The following is a 13,931-nucleotide window of genomic DNA, read 5'->3' as shown; positions in this document are numbered from 1 at the left end:
TCTTGGAGAGGGCAGGCTTTCCCGGGGATGAAGAGGAGCTCGGTCTTGTTAAGATTGAGCTTGAGATGGTGGTCAGCCATCCATGTTGAAGGGTTGCCACGTGTACATCAGACGGGGGGAAGGACAGGAAGAGTTGAGTGTCGTCTGCGTAGCTGTGGTAGGAGAGCCCATGTGAAGAGATTACCGAGCCAAGAGACTTGGTGTAGAGAGAGAAAAGTAGGGGCCCTAGGACAGAACCCTGGGGTACCCCAGTGGAGAGGGTTTGTGTAGAGGACAGCGATTCTCTCCAGGTCACCTGGTAGGAGCGGCCCGCCAGGTAGGAAGAAAACCAGGAGTGTGCGGTGCCAGAGATGCCCAGTTCTGAGAGGATGGAGAGAAGGATCTGGTGATTGACTGTGACGAAGGCAGCAGACAGGTCAAGGAGAATGAGAACAGAGGAGAGGGAGGAAGCTTGAGCAGCGTGGAGGGCTTCCGTGACAGCAAGGAGCGCAGTCTCAGTGGAGTGCCCAGCCTTGAAGCCGGATTGGTGGGGGTCTAAGTGATCCATCTTCCGGAGATAGTCAGTCAGTTGTTTAGATGCCGCGCGCTCAAGGGTTTTGGAAGGGAAGGAGAGAAGGGATACAGGTCTGTAATTGTGGACAGATGAAGGGTCAAAGGTAGGTTTCTTAAGGAGAGGCTTGACTCTGGCTATTTTGAAGGCCGCTGGGACAGATCCTGTGGATAGGGAGGAGTTGATTAGGGTGGTAAGGTAAGGAAGGATGTTGGCGGAAATGGATTGGAGGAGAGGGGAGGGGATGGGATCAAGGGGGCAAGTGGTTGCCCGCTTTGATGTGATAAGTTTGAGAATCTCATCGGGGGAGAGGGGGGAAAAAGATGACAAGCCAGAGACCGAGTGTCGAGGAGAGAGTTTGGAATGGGTGTTAGCATCGTTAGTAGGAGGAGGGAGAGGTGGGGGGGAAAAGGTGCTGCTGATGTCGTCCACCTTTTTTTCAAAGTAGGTGACAAAGTCATCGGCGGACAGGGAGGAAGGAGGAGGGGGAGGAGGTGGATTAAGGAGTGAAGAGAAAGTGGAGAACAGTTTTCTAGGATTAGAGGCAGAAGAATGTATTTTGGAATGATACCTCCTAGTCCCTACCTCCTACCTCCTAACCCCTACCTCCTATCTCCTACCTCCTAGTCCCTACCTCCTACCTCCTGCCTCCTAGCCCATGCCTCCTACCGCCTAGCCCCTACCTTCTACCTCCTACCTCCTAGTCCCTAGCCCCTACCTCCTAGTCCCTACCTCCTAGTCCCTACCTCCTACCTCCTAGTCCCTACCTCCTACCTCCTAGCCCCTACCTCCTAGTCCCTACCTCCTACCGCCTAGCCCCTACCTCCTAGCCCCTACCTCCTAGCCCCTACCTCTATTTTTGTTTCGATTATGATTAAACGGTTGTTAACCGTCTGTCCCAGAATGCCATGCTGCAGACAGAGCGGACGCTGCTGAAGGATCAGCTGAGGCAGCAGGAGAGGCAGAGCAGCCAGACCTGCAGCCAGCAGGGGGCGCTACAGAGGCACGCAGCCACCCTGCAGGAGCAGAACACTCACCTGCACACACAGACCGCCAAGCTGCAGGTACACACACACACACACACACACACACACACACACTACCACACACACACACACACACACAACCACACACACACACACAACCACACACACACACACACACAACCACACACACATACACACACACACAACCACACACACACACACACACAACCACACACACACACACACAACCACACACACACAACCACACACACACACACAACCACACACACAACCACACGCACACACAACGTGTGATAAAGTCACCGTGGCGTCTAGAAGTTGACAGTTTGGGTGACGTCTCACCTCACCCTCGGCGCCAAAGGAGTTAAAGTTCCTCCCCCTTCTTTTTTGCTTTGTGTGTCTTGCTTTGAACCACACTCATAGACCATACGTGTACAGCTAAAATAATGGAAAAAACAGTAGACAAAACATGACATGATTGTACAAGTTGCTGAAACTGAAATAAAAACTAAGTAAAAAAAAAGAAAGAAAGAACCACCTCCCCCTTTTTTCAACCCTTTCTGTCCGTCTGCCACCCTCCCCACGCTCCTCCAACACCCCTCCCACACTCCCCCCACACACCACCCCCCTCCCACACTCCCCACGCCCCCACCACGCCCGCCAACCCACCCCTCTCCCCCACCTCCAGGTGGAGAACTCCACCCTCTGTTCCCAGGGCGCCTCCCTGATGTCCCAGAATGCCGTGCTGCAGGGCCAGGTGGTGGCGTTGGAGGGGGAGGGGGAGGCGTGCGTGCGGCGGGGGGAGGAGGCGCGGGCGGCCAGGGAGGAGGTGCTGCAGGACCACCAGCGCCTCCTGGACCTCCACCAGCGCCAGGCGGCCGAGTACGAGAACCTCATCTCCCATCATGCAACACTGAAGACCGCCCACAGACGCCTGGAGGCGGAGCACAGAGGCCTGCACACCCAGTAGGACACACACACACTAACACACACACACACACACACTAACACACACACACACACACACACACACACAGAGACAGAGACTAACACACACACACACACACACACACAGAGAGACACTAACACACACACACACACACAGAGACACAGAGAGACTAACACACACACACACACACACACACAAAGAGACTAACATACACACACACACACACACACACACAGAGACACTAACACACACACACACAGAGACACTAACACACACACACACACACACACACACACACAGAGACACAGAGAGACTAACATACACACACACACACAGAGACAGAGAGACACTAACACACACACAGAGACACAGAGACACTAACACACACACACACAGAGACACTAACACACACACACACACACGCACACACACACACACACACACACACACACACACACACACACACACACACACACACACTCACATACAGTGAAAAAGACAGGATACCCCATGAAAGACATTCTTTGTCTTTTTAGTTTTTCTTCTTTTGTCTTTTTCAGCATATTTATTATGGACATTTGATCTTCATTTTAACAATATTGATAGATGGAGGTAATATAGAGGAGGGGCTTGGAGGGGGGAGGGGTTAATGAGGAGGGGGAGGGGTTAATGAGGAGGGGGGAGGGGTTAATGAAGAGGAGGGAGGGGTTAATCAGGAGGGGGGAGGGGTTAATGAGGAGGGGGAGGGGTTAATGGTCGTAGGGGGGGGGGAGCCGTGCTGTCCTGGTTTAGATGGGGGGAGATGACATCCATCATACAAGGAAATCTCTATCTCCCTCCCTCCCTCCCCCCCTCCCTCCCCCTGTCCTCTCTCAGGTACCTGGTGTTGCTGCAGCAGAAGGAGGGGGTGGAGGAGGTGGAGCGGAGGCTCCAGAGGGAGAGGGAGAGTCTGGAGGAGGAGATCCACAACAACAGCCTGGTCCTGGGGGAGAACAGCAGCCTCAGGGGCGAGGTGGCCAGGTACACGCACACGCACACGCACACACACACACACACACACACATACGCACAAGCACACACACACACACACACACACACACACACACAAGCACGCACACACACACACAAGCACACACACACACGCACACACACACACACACACACACACACACACACACGCTCACACACACACACACGCTCACTGCCGCCCTCGTCTGTTCAGAGAGTGTAACAGCATCTGATTGGTCGCCGTGTACAGTGGGGGAAATAAATATTAAATGACCAAGTCTATCTCTGGGTAGATTAAGTCTATCTCTGGGTAGATTATGTCTATCTCTGGGTAGATTAAGTCTATCTCTGGGTATATTAAGTCTATCTCTGGGTATATTAAGTCTATCTATCTCTGGGTAGATTAAGTCTATCTCTGGGTATATTAAGTCTATCTCTGGGTATATTAAGTCTATCTATCTCTGGGTAGATTAAGTCTGTCTCTGGGTATATTAAGTCTATCTCTGGGTAGATTAAGTCTATCTCTGGGTAGATTAAGTCTATCTCTGGGTAGATTAAATCTATCTCTGGGTAGATTAAGTCTATCTCTGGGTATATTAAGTCTATCTCTGGGTATATTAAGTCTATCTCTGGGTAGATTACGTCTATCTCTGGGTAGATTAAGTCTATCTGGGTATATTAAGTCTATCTCTGGGTAGATTAAGTCTATCTCTGGGTAGATTAAGTCTATCTCTGGGTATATTAAGTCTATCTCTGGGTAGATTAAGTCTATCTCTGGGTAGATTAAGTCTATCTCTGGGTAGATGAAATCTATCTCTGGGTAGATTAAGTCTATCTCTGGGTATATTAAGTCTATCTCTGGGTAGATTAAGTCTATCTCTGGGTAGATTAAGTCTATCTGGGTATATCTGCAAGGACCTTCGCCTGTACAGTGTTGTGGAAAATGAAGGTATCTGCCGAACGCGTGCGCGTTTCATACGCGTGCACGTGGAAAATCGCACGCGCGAAAGATGAGCGCCCCTAATGTGGAAAATCCTGGAGGAAACACTGTCAGAGACGACATTACCAATGCTCATTTAAAATACTCTATACTGAGCACTAGTATAAGAACATGAACCAGAGAACAGCAGTACATGTAATAACCCACAGTCGTGCATATAGAGGAAACACTGTGTTGTGTGTGTGCTGTCAGGCTGACCCAGAGTCAGGGCGAGCTGCGTCAAGAGTACGAGGGGCTGCAGGTCCAAACCAAAGAGATGAAGACGCTCCTGAACGTGGCCCAGCTGGAGGCGACCCGCTGCCAGGCCCACTACGACACCCTGAAGGACCAGAACCAGGAGCTGGACCTCAACATGACCAAGCTGAACAACCACTGTGAGGTAGGCACACACACACACACACACACACACACACACACACACACACACACACAGGCAATCAGACAGACACACACACACACACACACAGACACACACAGGCAATCAGACAGAGAGAGACAGACACACACACACACACAGACACACACAGACACACACAGGCAATCAGACAGAGAGAGACAGACACACACACACACACACACAGGTGTTGTATTAAGAGTGTGTGTGTGTGTGTGTGTGTGTGTGTGTGTGTGCAGCTGCTGGCCCGTCTGAAGGCCAGCCTGGAGGAGGAGAACCACCACCTGCTGAGCCAGGTCCAGATGCTGAGCCAGCAGAACCACACGCTGCTGGAGAGAACCATGGAGAGCAAGGAGCAGTACCACCAGGAACAGAAGCTGTACATGTAGGTGGAGGGGGGGGGCAGTACCACCAGGAACAGAAGCTGTACATGTAGGTGGAGGGGGGGGGGGCAGTACCACCAGGAACAGAAGCTGTACATGTAGGTGGGGGGGGGGGGGCAGTACCACCAGGAGTGTGTGTCTGTGTCTCTGTCTGTCTGTGTCTGTGTCTGTGTCTGTGTGTGTCTGGGTCTGTGTCTGTCTGTGTGTGGGTCTGTGTGTGTCTGTGTCTGTGTGTGTTCCTGTCTGTGTCTGTGTGTGTGTGTGTGTGTGTGTGTGTGTGTGTGTGTGTGTGTGTGGCGTGTGCGTGTGTGTGTGTGTGCGTGTGTGTAACAGTGTGTCTCTCTGTCTCTTGTCTCTGTGTCTGTGTCTGTGTGTGTGTGTCTGTGTCTGTGTCTCTGTGTCTGTGTCTGTGTGTGTGTGTGTGTGTGTGTGTGTGTGTGTGTGTGTAACAGTGTGTCTCCTCCTGCAGAGACAAGCTGAACTCCCTGCGGCGTCAGAAGGAGAAGCTGGAGGAGAAGATCATGGACCAGTACAAGTTCTACGACCCCGCGCCCAAGAAGTACGCACACACACACACACACACACACACACACAGTACAGGCACACACACACACACACACACACACACAGACACACACACACACACACACACACACACACACACACACACACAGACAGAGACACAGACACAGACACACACACACACACACACACACACACACACACACACACAGACAGACAGAGACACAGACACACACACACACACACACACACACACACACTCACACACACCATCTTAGTACTGTACTGTAAGCAGAGTTCCTGCGCTGGTCTTTAAAAGCCTTAAAGTGTGTCTCTGATCTCAAATCCAGCAATGCGATTTACAAGGCCTAAAAAGTTCTCACATTCAAGTCATTAGGTCAAAAAAATGAGGTGCTTGGTCTTAAAAATGAGATTAGCTTATCCTGCAAGGAAATCAGTCCGACCACATCTATTTACACGGAAATGAAAATGTACTTTTGAGTAAATATGGGACTTATTTATTTTATATTCATATATCCTTCAGACTTTTTTGTCTGTATGGCAGTGAAATCCCTAATTTCATCACCTGGAGGATGACAAAAAGCTTTCATATGGTGTCATAAATAGGTCTAAAACTCTATCCAAAGGTCTTAAAAAGGTCTTAAATTTTACTTGTTGAAGCTTGTAGGAACCCTGTGTACTGTAAGGTGTTTATAACAGTTTGACCCCCCCCTCCCCCCATCAGGAGGACCCAGTGGTCGGGGGCGAAGGCGCTAGCTAAGCTCATCAAGCCTAAGAAGGAGACCCCTCCCTGCGCCTCCTCCTCCTCCTCCTCCACCAGGGAGAGGGTCCGCAGCGCCCCAGACCTCCCCCTCCCTGCGCCCCCCACCCTGGACCTCCCCGACACGCCCTTCCCCCCGCCTCCCCCCCCCCTCCCCCCCAGACACGCCCACCTCAGCCTGGACTCTCCGGAGGACAGTCACGGTCACACGCAGCTCAACCACAACCACGCCCCCTCCCCCACCCTCACACACTCACACTCCAGAGGTAAGAGGGGTGGAGGAGGGGTGGGGGGGAGAGTGGGAAGTGGGCGGGAGGGAGGGAGGGAGGGGGGGAGGGAGGGTGGGGGGGGAGAGAGTGGGAAAGTGGGTGGGAGGAAGGGAGGGAGAGGGGGAGGGAGGGAGGGGGGTGATCCCAAAGGAAACAAACAAACAATGTCCAGAAGAATGTCTTGCACCACCTGCTCTTTTCCACTAGGGAGCGCCACAGACACATCACAAGGCCTCCCCTCCTCTCCTGTCCTGTTAAGGGTTCTACTGGGTTCTACTGGGTTCTACTAGGTTCTACTGTCTCTACTAGGTTCTACTGGGTTCTACTGCATGGCCACATCTTTTCTCTTCTGGACTGTTTGGTTCTGATCAGATCATTCTGTTAACAACTCTTCTTCTTTCACTCACTCCCTCTCTCTCCATCTCTCTCTCTCTCTCTCTGTCTGTGGTGATGTGTTTAACCTAACCCCCCTCCAGCCCCGCCCCTGGCCCCGCCCCCAGCCCTGTCCCTGGCCCCGCCCCCCACAGCCTCCGCCAAACGTTACCGTTTCCTGCGGAGTAAGAGCCAGGAGAAGCCCCTCCCCCCCCGGACCCCGCCCCCCGGGCGGCGCTCTCTCTCCAGACGCCTCCGTTTCTGGTCCTCCTCTGACATCATCACCTCTGACATCATCACCTCTGACATCATCACCACCTGCCCCAGAGAGGCATTCTAACATCATCATCATCATCATCATCATCACCTCTACCCACTCACACACTCACACTCACACACACACACACACACAGACTGAGAGGCTGACTGGACTCTTGTAGAACCTGCAGTAAGTCTTTTACTACAGCCTCCGTTTACCGCAGCCTCTACAGCCTCCACAGCCTCTATGTACTACAGCCTCCACAGCCTCTATGTACTACAGCCTCCACAGCCTCTATGTACTACAGCCTCCACAGCCTCTATGTACTACAGCCTCTATGCACTACAGCCTCCACAGCCTCTATGTACTACAGCCTCCACAGCCTCTATGTACTACAGCCTCCACAGCCTCTATGTACTACAGCCTCCACAGCCTCCTTTTACTAGGCCAGCTTTGCCTGTGTGTGTGTGTGTGTGTGTGTGTGTGTGTGTGTGTGTGTGTGTGTGTGTGTGTATCAGCTGATATCAGCTGAAGTGTGTGATGTTGAGAACAGTAAAAACTAATGTTTTTCAGGCAGGCAGACAGACATGCAGACAGGTAGGAAGGCAGTTAGACTGACAGACAGTTAGGCAGACAGACAGACAGAGAGAGGCAGGCAGACAGGAAGTTAGACAGACAGAGAGAGGCAGGCAGTTAGACAGACAGACAGAGAGAGGCAGACAGACAGGCAGTTAGGCAGACAGACAGACAGAGAGAGGCAGGCAGACAGGCAGTTAGACAGACAGACAGACAGACAGACAGACAAAGAGAGGCAGACAGACAGTAATAACTCGTTTCCCCTCCCCCATCATCTGTCCATAATTCTTGTCCTGTCTGCATGTACATAATGAACATATTTCATGTCTTTCTGCCAACATATGTTAGTAGGAGATTATAGGCAATTAGAGCGTATTAAGGCCTCCATGTCTTAATAACCATGGTTCCCTTTAACCCCCCCCCCCCCCCGCCACACACACACACACACACACACACACACACACCTGTGCACCTGCCCTGACCGCGTCCTGTCTGCAGCTCTCTGTGCTGCTATTGGTCCTCCTCTATCCTCCTGCTCTGTCATTGGTCCTCCTCTACCTACCTGCTCTGTCATTGGTCCTCCTCTACCTACCTGCTCTGTCATTGGTCCTACTGTATCTCTAACTGCTCTCTCGTTGGTCATAGCTGTGAAGGAGGGCGGGGTCTCCAGAGGCAGGGATCTGATTGGCCCAGCAGGGAGCAGCAGTGAGAACATCAACAGGACTGAAGAATCTTTCAGGAGGCGGGGCGTGGAGCTGGGGGGCGTGTCCCATTCCACCCCGACCAATCACAGCTCAGCGCTGGGCCACAGCCCCAACTCCAGCTCCAGACCTCGCAGGCCTAAAGGTACGGGACCCCCCCCCCCCCGTCTCTCACCCCCCCCCCATCCCCATACCCCCCCCATCTCTGTCTCTCTACAGTCTACATGCTAAATGTCAAAAATGTAAGTGTGTGTGTATGTGTGTATGTGTGTGTGTGTGTGTGTGTGTGTGTGTGTGTGTGTGCGTGACTGATTCCCACCCCCTCAGGGTTCCTCTGTGATGATGACTCACGCCTGAACTCTCCTGACACCATGTTTGGGAGCAGTCTCCATGGAAACACAGGTGATCTCTCTCTCTCTCTCTCTCCCTATCTCTCTCTCTCTCTACACACCTCTCCTAGTGGTAACATCTCTCTACACATCTCTCCTAGTGGTAACATCTCTCCTAGTGGTAACATCTCTCATAGTGGTAACACCTCTCCTAGTGGTAACACCTCTCCTAGTGGTAACACCTCTCCTAGTGGTAACATCTCTCTACACATCTCTCCTAGTGGTAACATCTCTCCTAGTGGTAACATCTCTCCTAGTGGTAACATCTCTCCTAGTGGTAACATCTCTCATAGTGGTAACATCTCTCCTAGTGGTAACATCTCTCATAGTGGTAACACCTCTCCTAGTGGTAACACCTCTCCTAGTGGTAACATCTCTCCTAGTGGTAACACCTCTCCTAGTGGTAACATCTCTCCTAGTGGTAACATCTCTCATAGTGGTAACACCTCTCCTAGTGGTAACATCTCTCCTAGTGGTAACATCTCTCATAGTGGTAACATCTCTCCTAGTGGTAACATCTGTCATAGTGGTAACATCTCTCCTAGTGGTAACATCTCTCATAGTGGTAACACCTCTCATAGTGGTAACATCTCTCTACACATCTCTCATAGTGGTAACATCTCTCCTAGTGGTAACATCTCTCCTAGTGGTAACATCTCTCCTAGTGGTAACATCTCTCTACACACCTCTCCTAGTGGTAACATCTCTCCTAGTGGTAACATCTCTCCTAGTGGTAACATCTCTCCTAGTGGTAACATCTCTCCTAGTGGTAACATCTCTCCTAGTGGTAACATCTCTCCTAGTGGTAACATCTCTCCTAGTGGTAACATCTCTCATAGTGGTAACATCTCTCCTAGTGGTAACATCTCTCATAGTGGTAACATCTCTCTACACATCTCTCATAGTGGTAACATCTCTCATAGTGGTAACATCTCTCCTAGTGGTAACATCTCTCTACACATCTCTCATGAATGAATGGTCTTTATTGTCATTAAAGACCATTCATAGTGGTAACATCTCTCCTAGTGGTAACATCTCTCATAGTGGTAACATCTCTCATAGTGGTAACACCTCTCCTAGTGGTAACATCTCTCCTAGTGGTAACATCTCTCCTAGTGGTAACATCTCTCCTAGTGGTAACACCTCTCCTAGTGGTAACATCTCTCTACACATCTCTCCTAGTGGTAACACCTCTCATAGTGGTAACATCTCTCCTAGTGGTAACATCTCTCCTAGTGGTAACATCTCTCTACACATCTCTCCTAGTGGTAACATCTCTCCTAGTGGTAACATCTCTCCTAGTGGTAACATCTCTCTCTCTCTCCAGGTTATCGACCGTCCTCTGCAGACCTCAGCCTCAACACATCGAGCAGCAGCTCTCCTGTTAACTGCAGAGGTAACACACACACACACATACACACACACACGCACACACACACACACACACGCGCACACACACACACACAATAATAATAATAATAATGATAATAATAGATTTAATTTAAAACCGCTTTCCTCAGACTCAAGGACACTGTACAAAAAAAAAAAGCAAAAATACAAAAAGATTAAATCATAATCAATATTTTTTTAAATGGTGGAATAGCTCAAGCAACTATGGGGAATAGTGTTCCTCAGGACCCATGCTATGCTGTAGGAAGGGTTAGGGTTAATAGTGTTGGGACCAGGCCATGCTGTAGGAAGGGTTAGGGTTAATAGTGTTGGGACCAGGCCATGCTGTAGGAAGGGTTAGGGTTAATAGTGTTGGGACCATGCCATGCTGTAGGAAGGGTTAGGGTTAATAGTGTTGGGACCATGCCATGCTGTAGGAAGGGTTAGGGTTAATAGTGTTCCTCAGGACCCATGCCATGCTGTAGGAAGGCCAGTCTAAACAGATGGGTCTTGAGTCCAGTCTTGAATGTACTGAAAGTACCAGAGCATCGGATGGCTGGTGGAGGGTGTTCCACAGCTTGGATGGCTGGTGGAAGGGTGTTCCACAGCTTGGGTGGCTGGTGGAGGGTGTTCCACAGCTTGGGTGGCTGGTGGAAGGGTGTTCCACAGCTTGGCTGGTGGAAGGGTGTTCCACAGCTAGGATGGCCGGTGGAAGGGTGTTCCACAGCTTGGGTGGCTGGTGGAAGGGTGTTCCACAGCTTGGATGGCTGGTGGAAGGTTGTTCCACAGCTTGGCTGGTGGAAGGGTGTTCCACAGCTTGGCTGGTGGAAGGGTGTTCCACAGCTTGGATGACTGGTGGAAGGGTGTTCCACAGCTTGGCTGACTGGTGGAAGGTTGTTCCACAGCTTGGATGGCTGGTGGAAGGGTGTTCCACAGCTTGGATGGCTGGTGGAAGGGTGTTCCACAGCTTGGGTGCAGCAACAGAAAAGGCTCGGTCGCCAAGTGTGCGTCGCCTAGAACAGGGTATGACTAGGAGGTCAGTGTCAGAGGATTGGAGACAACGTGTAGGGGTGGAATAGGTCAGTTAGCTAGGCACGAGCCGCCCCAAAGTCAAGGGGGGAGACAGGAGATGGTTTTGAGATGCTAGGTAAGAAGACTTGGTGACTGATCGTATGTGGGGTTGAAAGGAAAGGGTTGGGTCCAGCAAGACCCCAGGTTCCTAACCTCTGAGAAGGGGCAAATGGAGCAGCCATCATTGGTGAGGACACGGTTGCTGATCTTTTGAAGGAGGGTCTTGGGTGCCACAACCGTGAGTTCCGTTTTATTGCTGTTGAGTTTGAGAAGATTAGTGGTCATCCATTCTTTGATTTCAACAGACGCAGGAGATGATGGAGGGGGGAGGAAGGACGGCAGAGGGTTCAGTGTGAAGAGCCGGGCGTCATCAGCATGTGTGTTGAATTTGAGGCTGTTTCCAAAGGATCTGGCCAAGTAGGAGGAGGTAGATGGTGAACAGTAACAGGCCAAGAACGGAGCCCTGAGGGACGCCTTGTATGGTGCTGGGGCAGATCTGGACCCCCCCAAGGGACACGTACTACCTCCTGGTGGACAGGTATGATCTGAACCAAGCCAGGGGTGTTCCGGTGATGCCGAGGGTCGTTCGGCAGATGGTTAGATGTGTTAGATGGTGTCAACCATTCCCTGTAGACACAGTAAAAAAAGAGGAGAAGTTTCATTCAGATATACAGGTGTAGTGGAATGGAACAAGTTGCCTTTTTCCTTTTCAAAGAAACTGACAGTACAGCAGCTTTCAAGGCAAGGATCAGAATACAGCTGTTTAGCAATATTCCACTGTAAACCAAATAGAGGGTTATAGGACAGGAGAAGCACTTGTATGTTCCATGCTAAATTATATGCATGCAGCATGTCTAGGAGGTTTTTATGGACTTGTTTGTTGTTTTGATGCGCTTCGTCTTCACACATCAAGGACCTGTTTGTCTGTTTGTTCTGTTGTACTGTATGGGAGTGGCTGCTGGTATGGCCCCTTCCCCTCGTGGTCCTTTTTAACACCAGGGACAGCGACGGAAACAAGTCACAGACTTTATCGCTCTATCCCTGACAATTACAAGCAGGATCATTGCTTGGCCTATGTATTTGTATTTTTGTCAATAAACTAAATCAAATCAAAAAAAGAAAAAGCAACGGAATGGCCAAGGAGAATGAGTATATAGATTTTGCCATCATCCACCCCAGCCAAGAGGAGATCATTGACCACCTTGGCCAGGGCTATTTCAGTGCTGTGCTTGGCCCTGAATCTGGATTGTAGTGGTTCAAACAGTTGGTGGTGTGACATCATGGTTCTGGAGTTGAGAGGCAACTGCACGTTCTAGAATCTTGCTGAGAAAGGGGAGGGAGGTAGGAGATGGATCGGAAATGACTGAGGTTGTCTGGGTCCAGGCCTTGCTTCTTTAAGATGAGTGTGACAACAGCCATTTTCAGTTCAGCGGGGATGGAGTCAGTTGAGATAGATGAGTTGATGATGTCGAACATGAGGGGGCAGAGGACAGGCAGGCTAGCCTTGACCAGAGAGGTGGGCATGGGGTCCAGGGAGCAGGAGGACGACCGGGAACCAGAGACCAGCTTCATGATGGAGTCCATGTCCACTGGGAAGGTGTCAGAGAGGGAACAGGGATGTGGAGGTGGAGGAACAGTCGTATCAGCCGTAGAGGGAGGTGAAGGGGGGGTGGGCTTCAGCTGCTGGTAGATGGCATCAATCAATCAATCAATCAAAGAATTTGTAGATGTTTTTATATTGCATATTGTATATGTTTTTCTATTCACTTTATGTTTTTACCCCTGTTGTAAAGCACTTCGAGCTGCATTTCTTGTATGAAAGGTGCTATATAAAGGTGCTTTACTTACTTACTTACTTACTTAGTTCCGACTGGCAGAGTTTAGGGAGTGTTTGTTTAGTAGTCCTTGTAGCCCTGTAGTAACCATGACAAATAGTGGTAACCATACAAGGTAACTTTGTTCTATTGGCAAGGGTTAGGGTTAGATTACCTTGTGGGGGCATAGAGTGTCTCTGTCAGCTATGACAGTGCACTGGATGGCAAAGTCCATGTTTGCAGAGAGGATGTGTGCACCGGTGCGGTTGGGATGGAGTCTGTCTCTCTTGTACTCACCCAGGGCTGTACTGTGTACTGTGTACTGTACTGGGCACTCTGCCTTGAGCCAGGTGTGGAGAGAGAGAAGCCTGGTGAAGCGACCGTAGCCAGGTCCCAGTGTTGAAATTGGACCAGACATCAGGATCCTTTTACCTGTGGACAGGTGTGTAGCCAGGAGATGTCTGAAATCCCTCTTTCAGACTGCTGCTTGCTGGTGT

General features: G+C 50.6%; 1 protein-coding gene across 1 annotated transcript in view; it reads left to right on the top strand.

Moving 5' to 3' along the window:
- Window positions 1-13,931, top strand: part of ccdc88c (coiled-coil domain containing 88C) — a gene marked incomplete at its 3' end in the record, with an annotated part of 82,502 nt that overhangs the window by 49,172 nt on the left and 19,399 nt on the right. The window contains exons 19-28 of the mRNA XM_080540625.1: window positions 1,453-1,614; window positions 2,246-2,523; window positions 3,383-3,526; window positions 4,707-4,893; window positions 5,148-5,293; window positions 5,761-5,850; window positions 6,559-6,860; window positions 8,716-8,916; window positions 9,099-9,173; window positions 10,488-10,556. Coding sequence (XP_080396751.1) covers window positions 1,453-1,614; window positions 2,246-2,523; window positions 3,383-3,526; window positions 4,707-4,893; window positions 5,148-5,293; window positions 5,761-5,850; window positions 6,559-6,860; window positions 8,716-8,916; window positions 9,099-9,173; window positions 10,488-10,556 — 1,654 coding nt within the window. The remainder of the gene's footprint in view (window positions 1-1,452; window positions 1,615-2,245; window positions 2,524-3,382; window positions 3,527-4,706; window positions 4,894-5,147; window positions 5,294-5,760; window positions 5,851-6,558; window positions 6,861-8,715; window positions 8,917-9,098; window positions 9,174-10,487; window positions 10,557-13,931) is intronic.

This window comes from Nansenia antarctica (assembly GCF_963989245.1).
Source record: "Nansenia antarctica genome assembly, chromosome: 1".
Lineage (NCBI taxonomy): Eukaryota > Metazoa > Chordata > Actinopteri > Argentiniformes > Microstomatidae > Nansenia > Nansenia antarctica.
The sequence above is the reverse complement of the archived record's forward strand: the minus strand, read 5'-3'. Positions and strand labels throughout refer to the sequence as shown.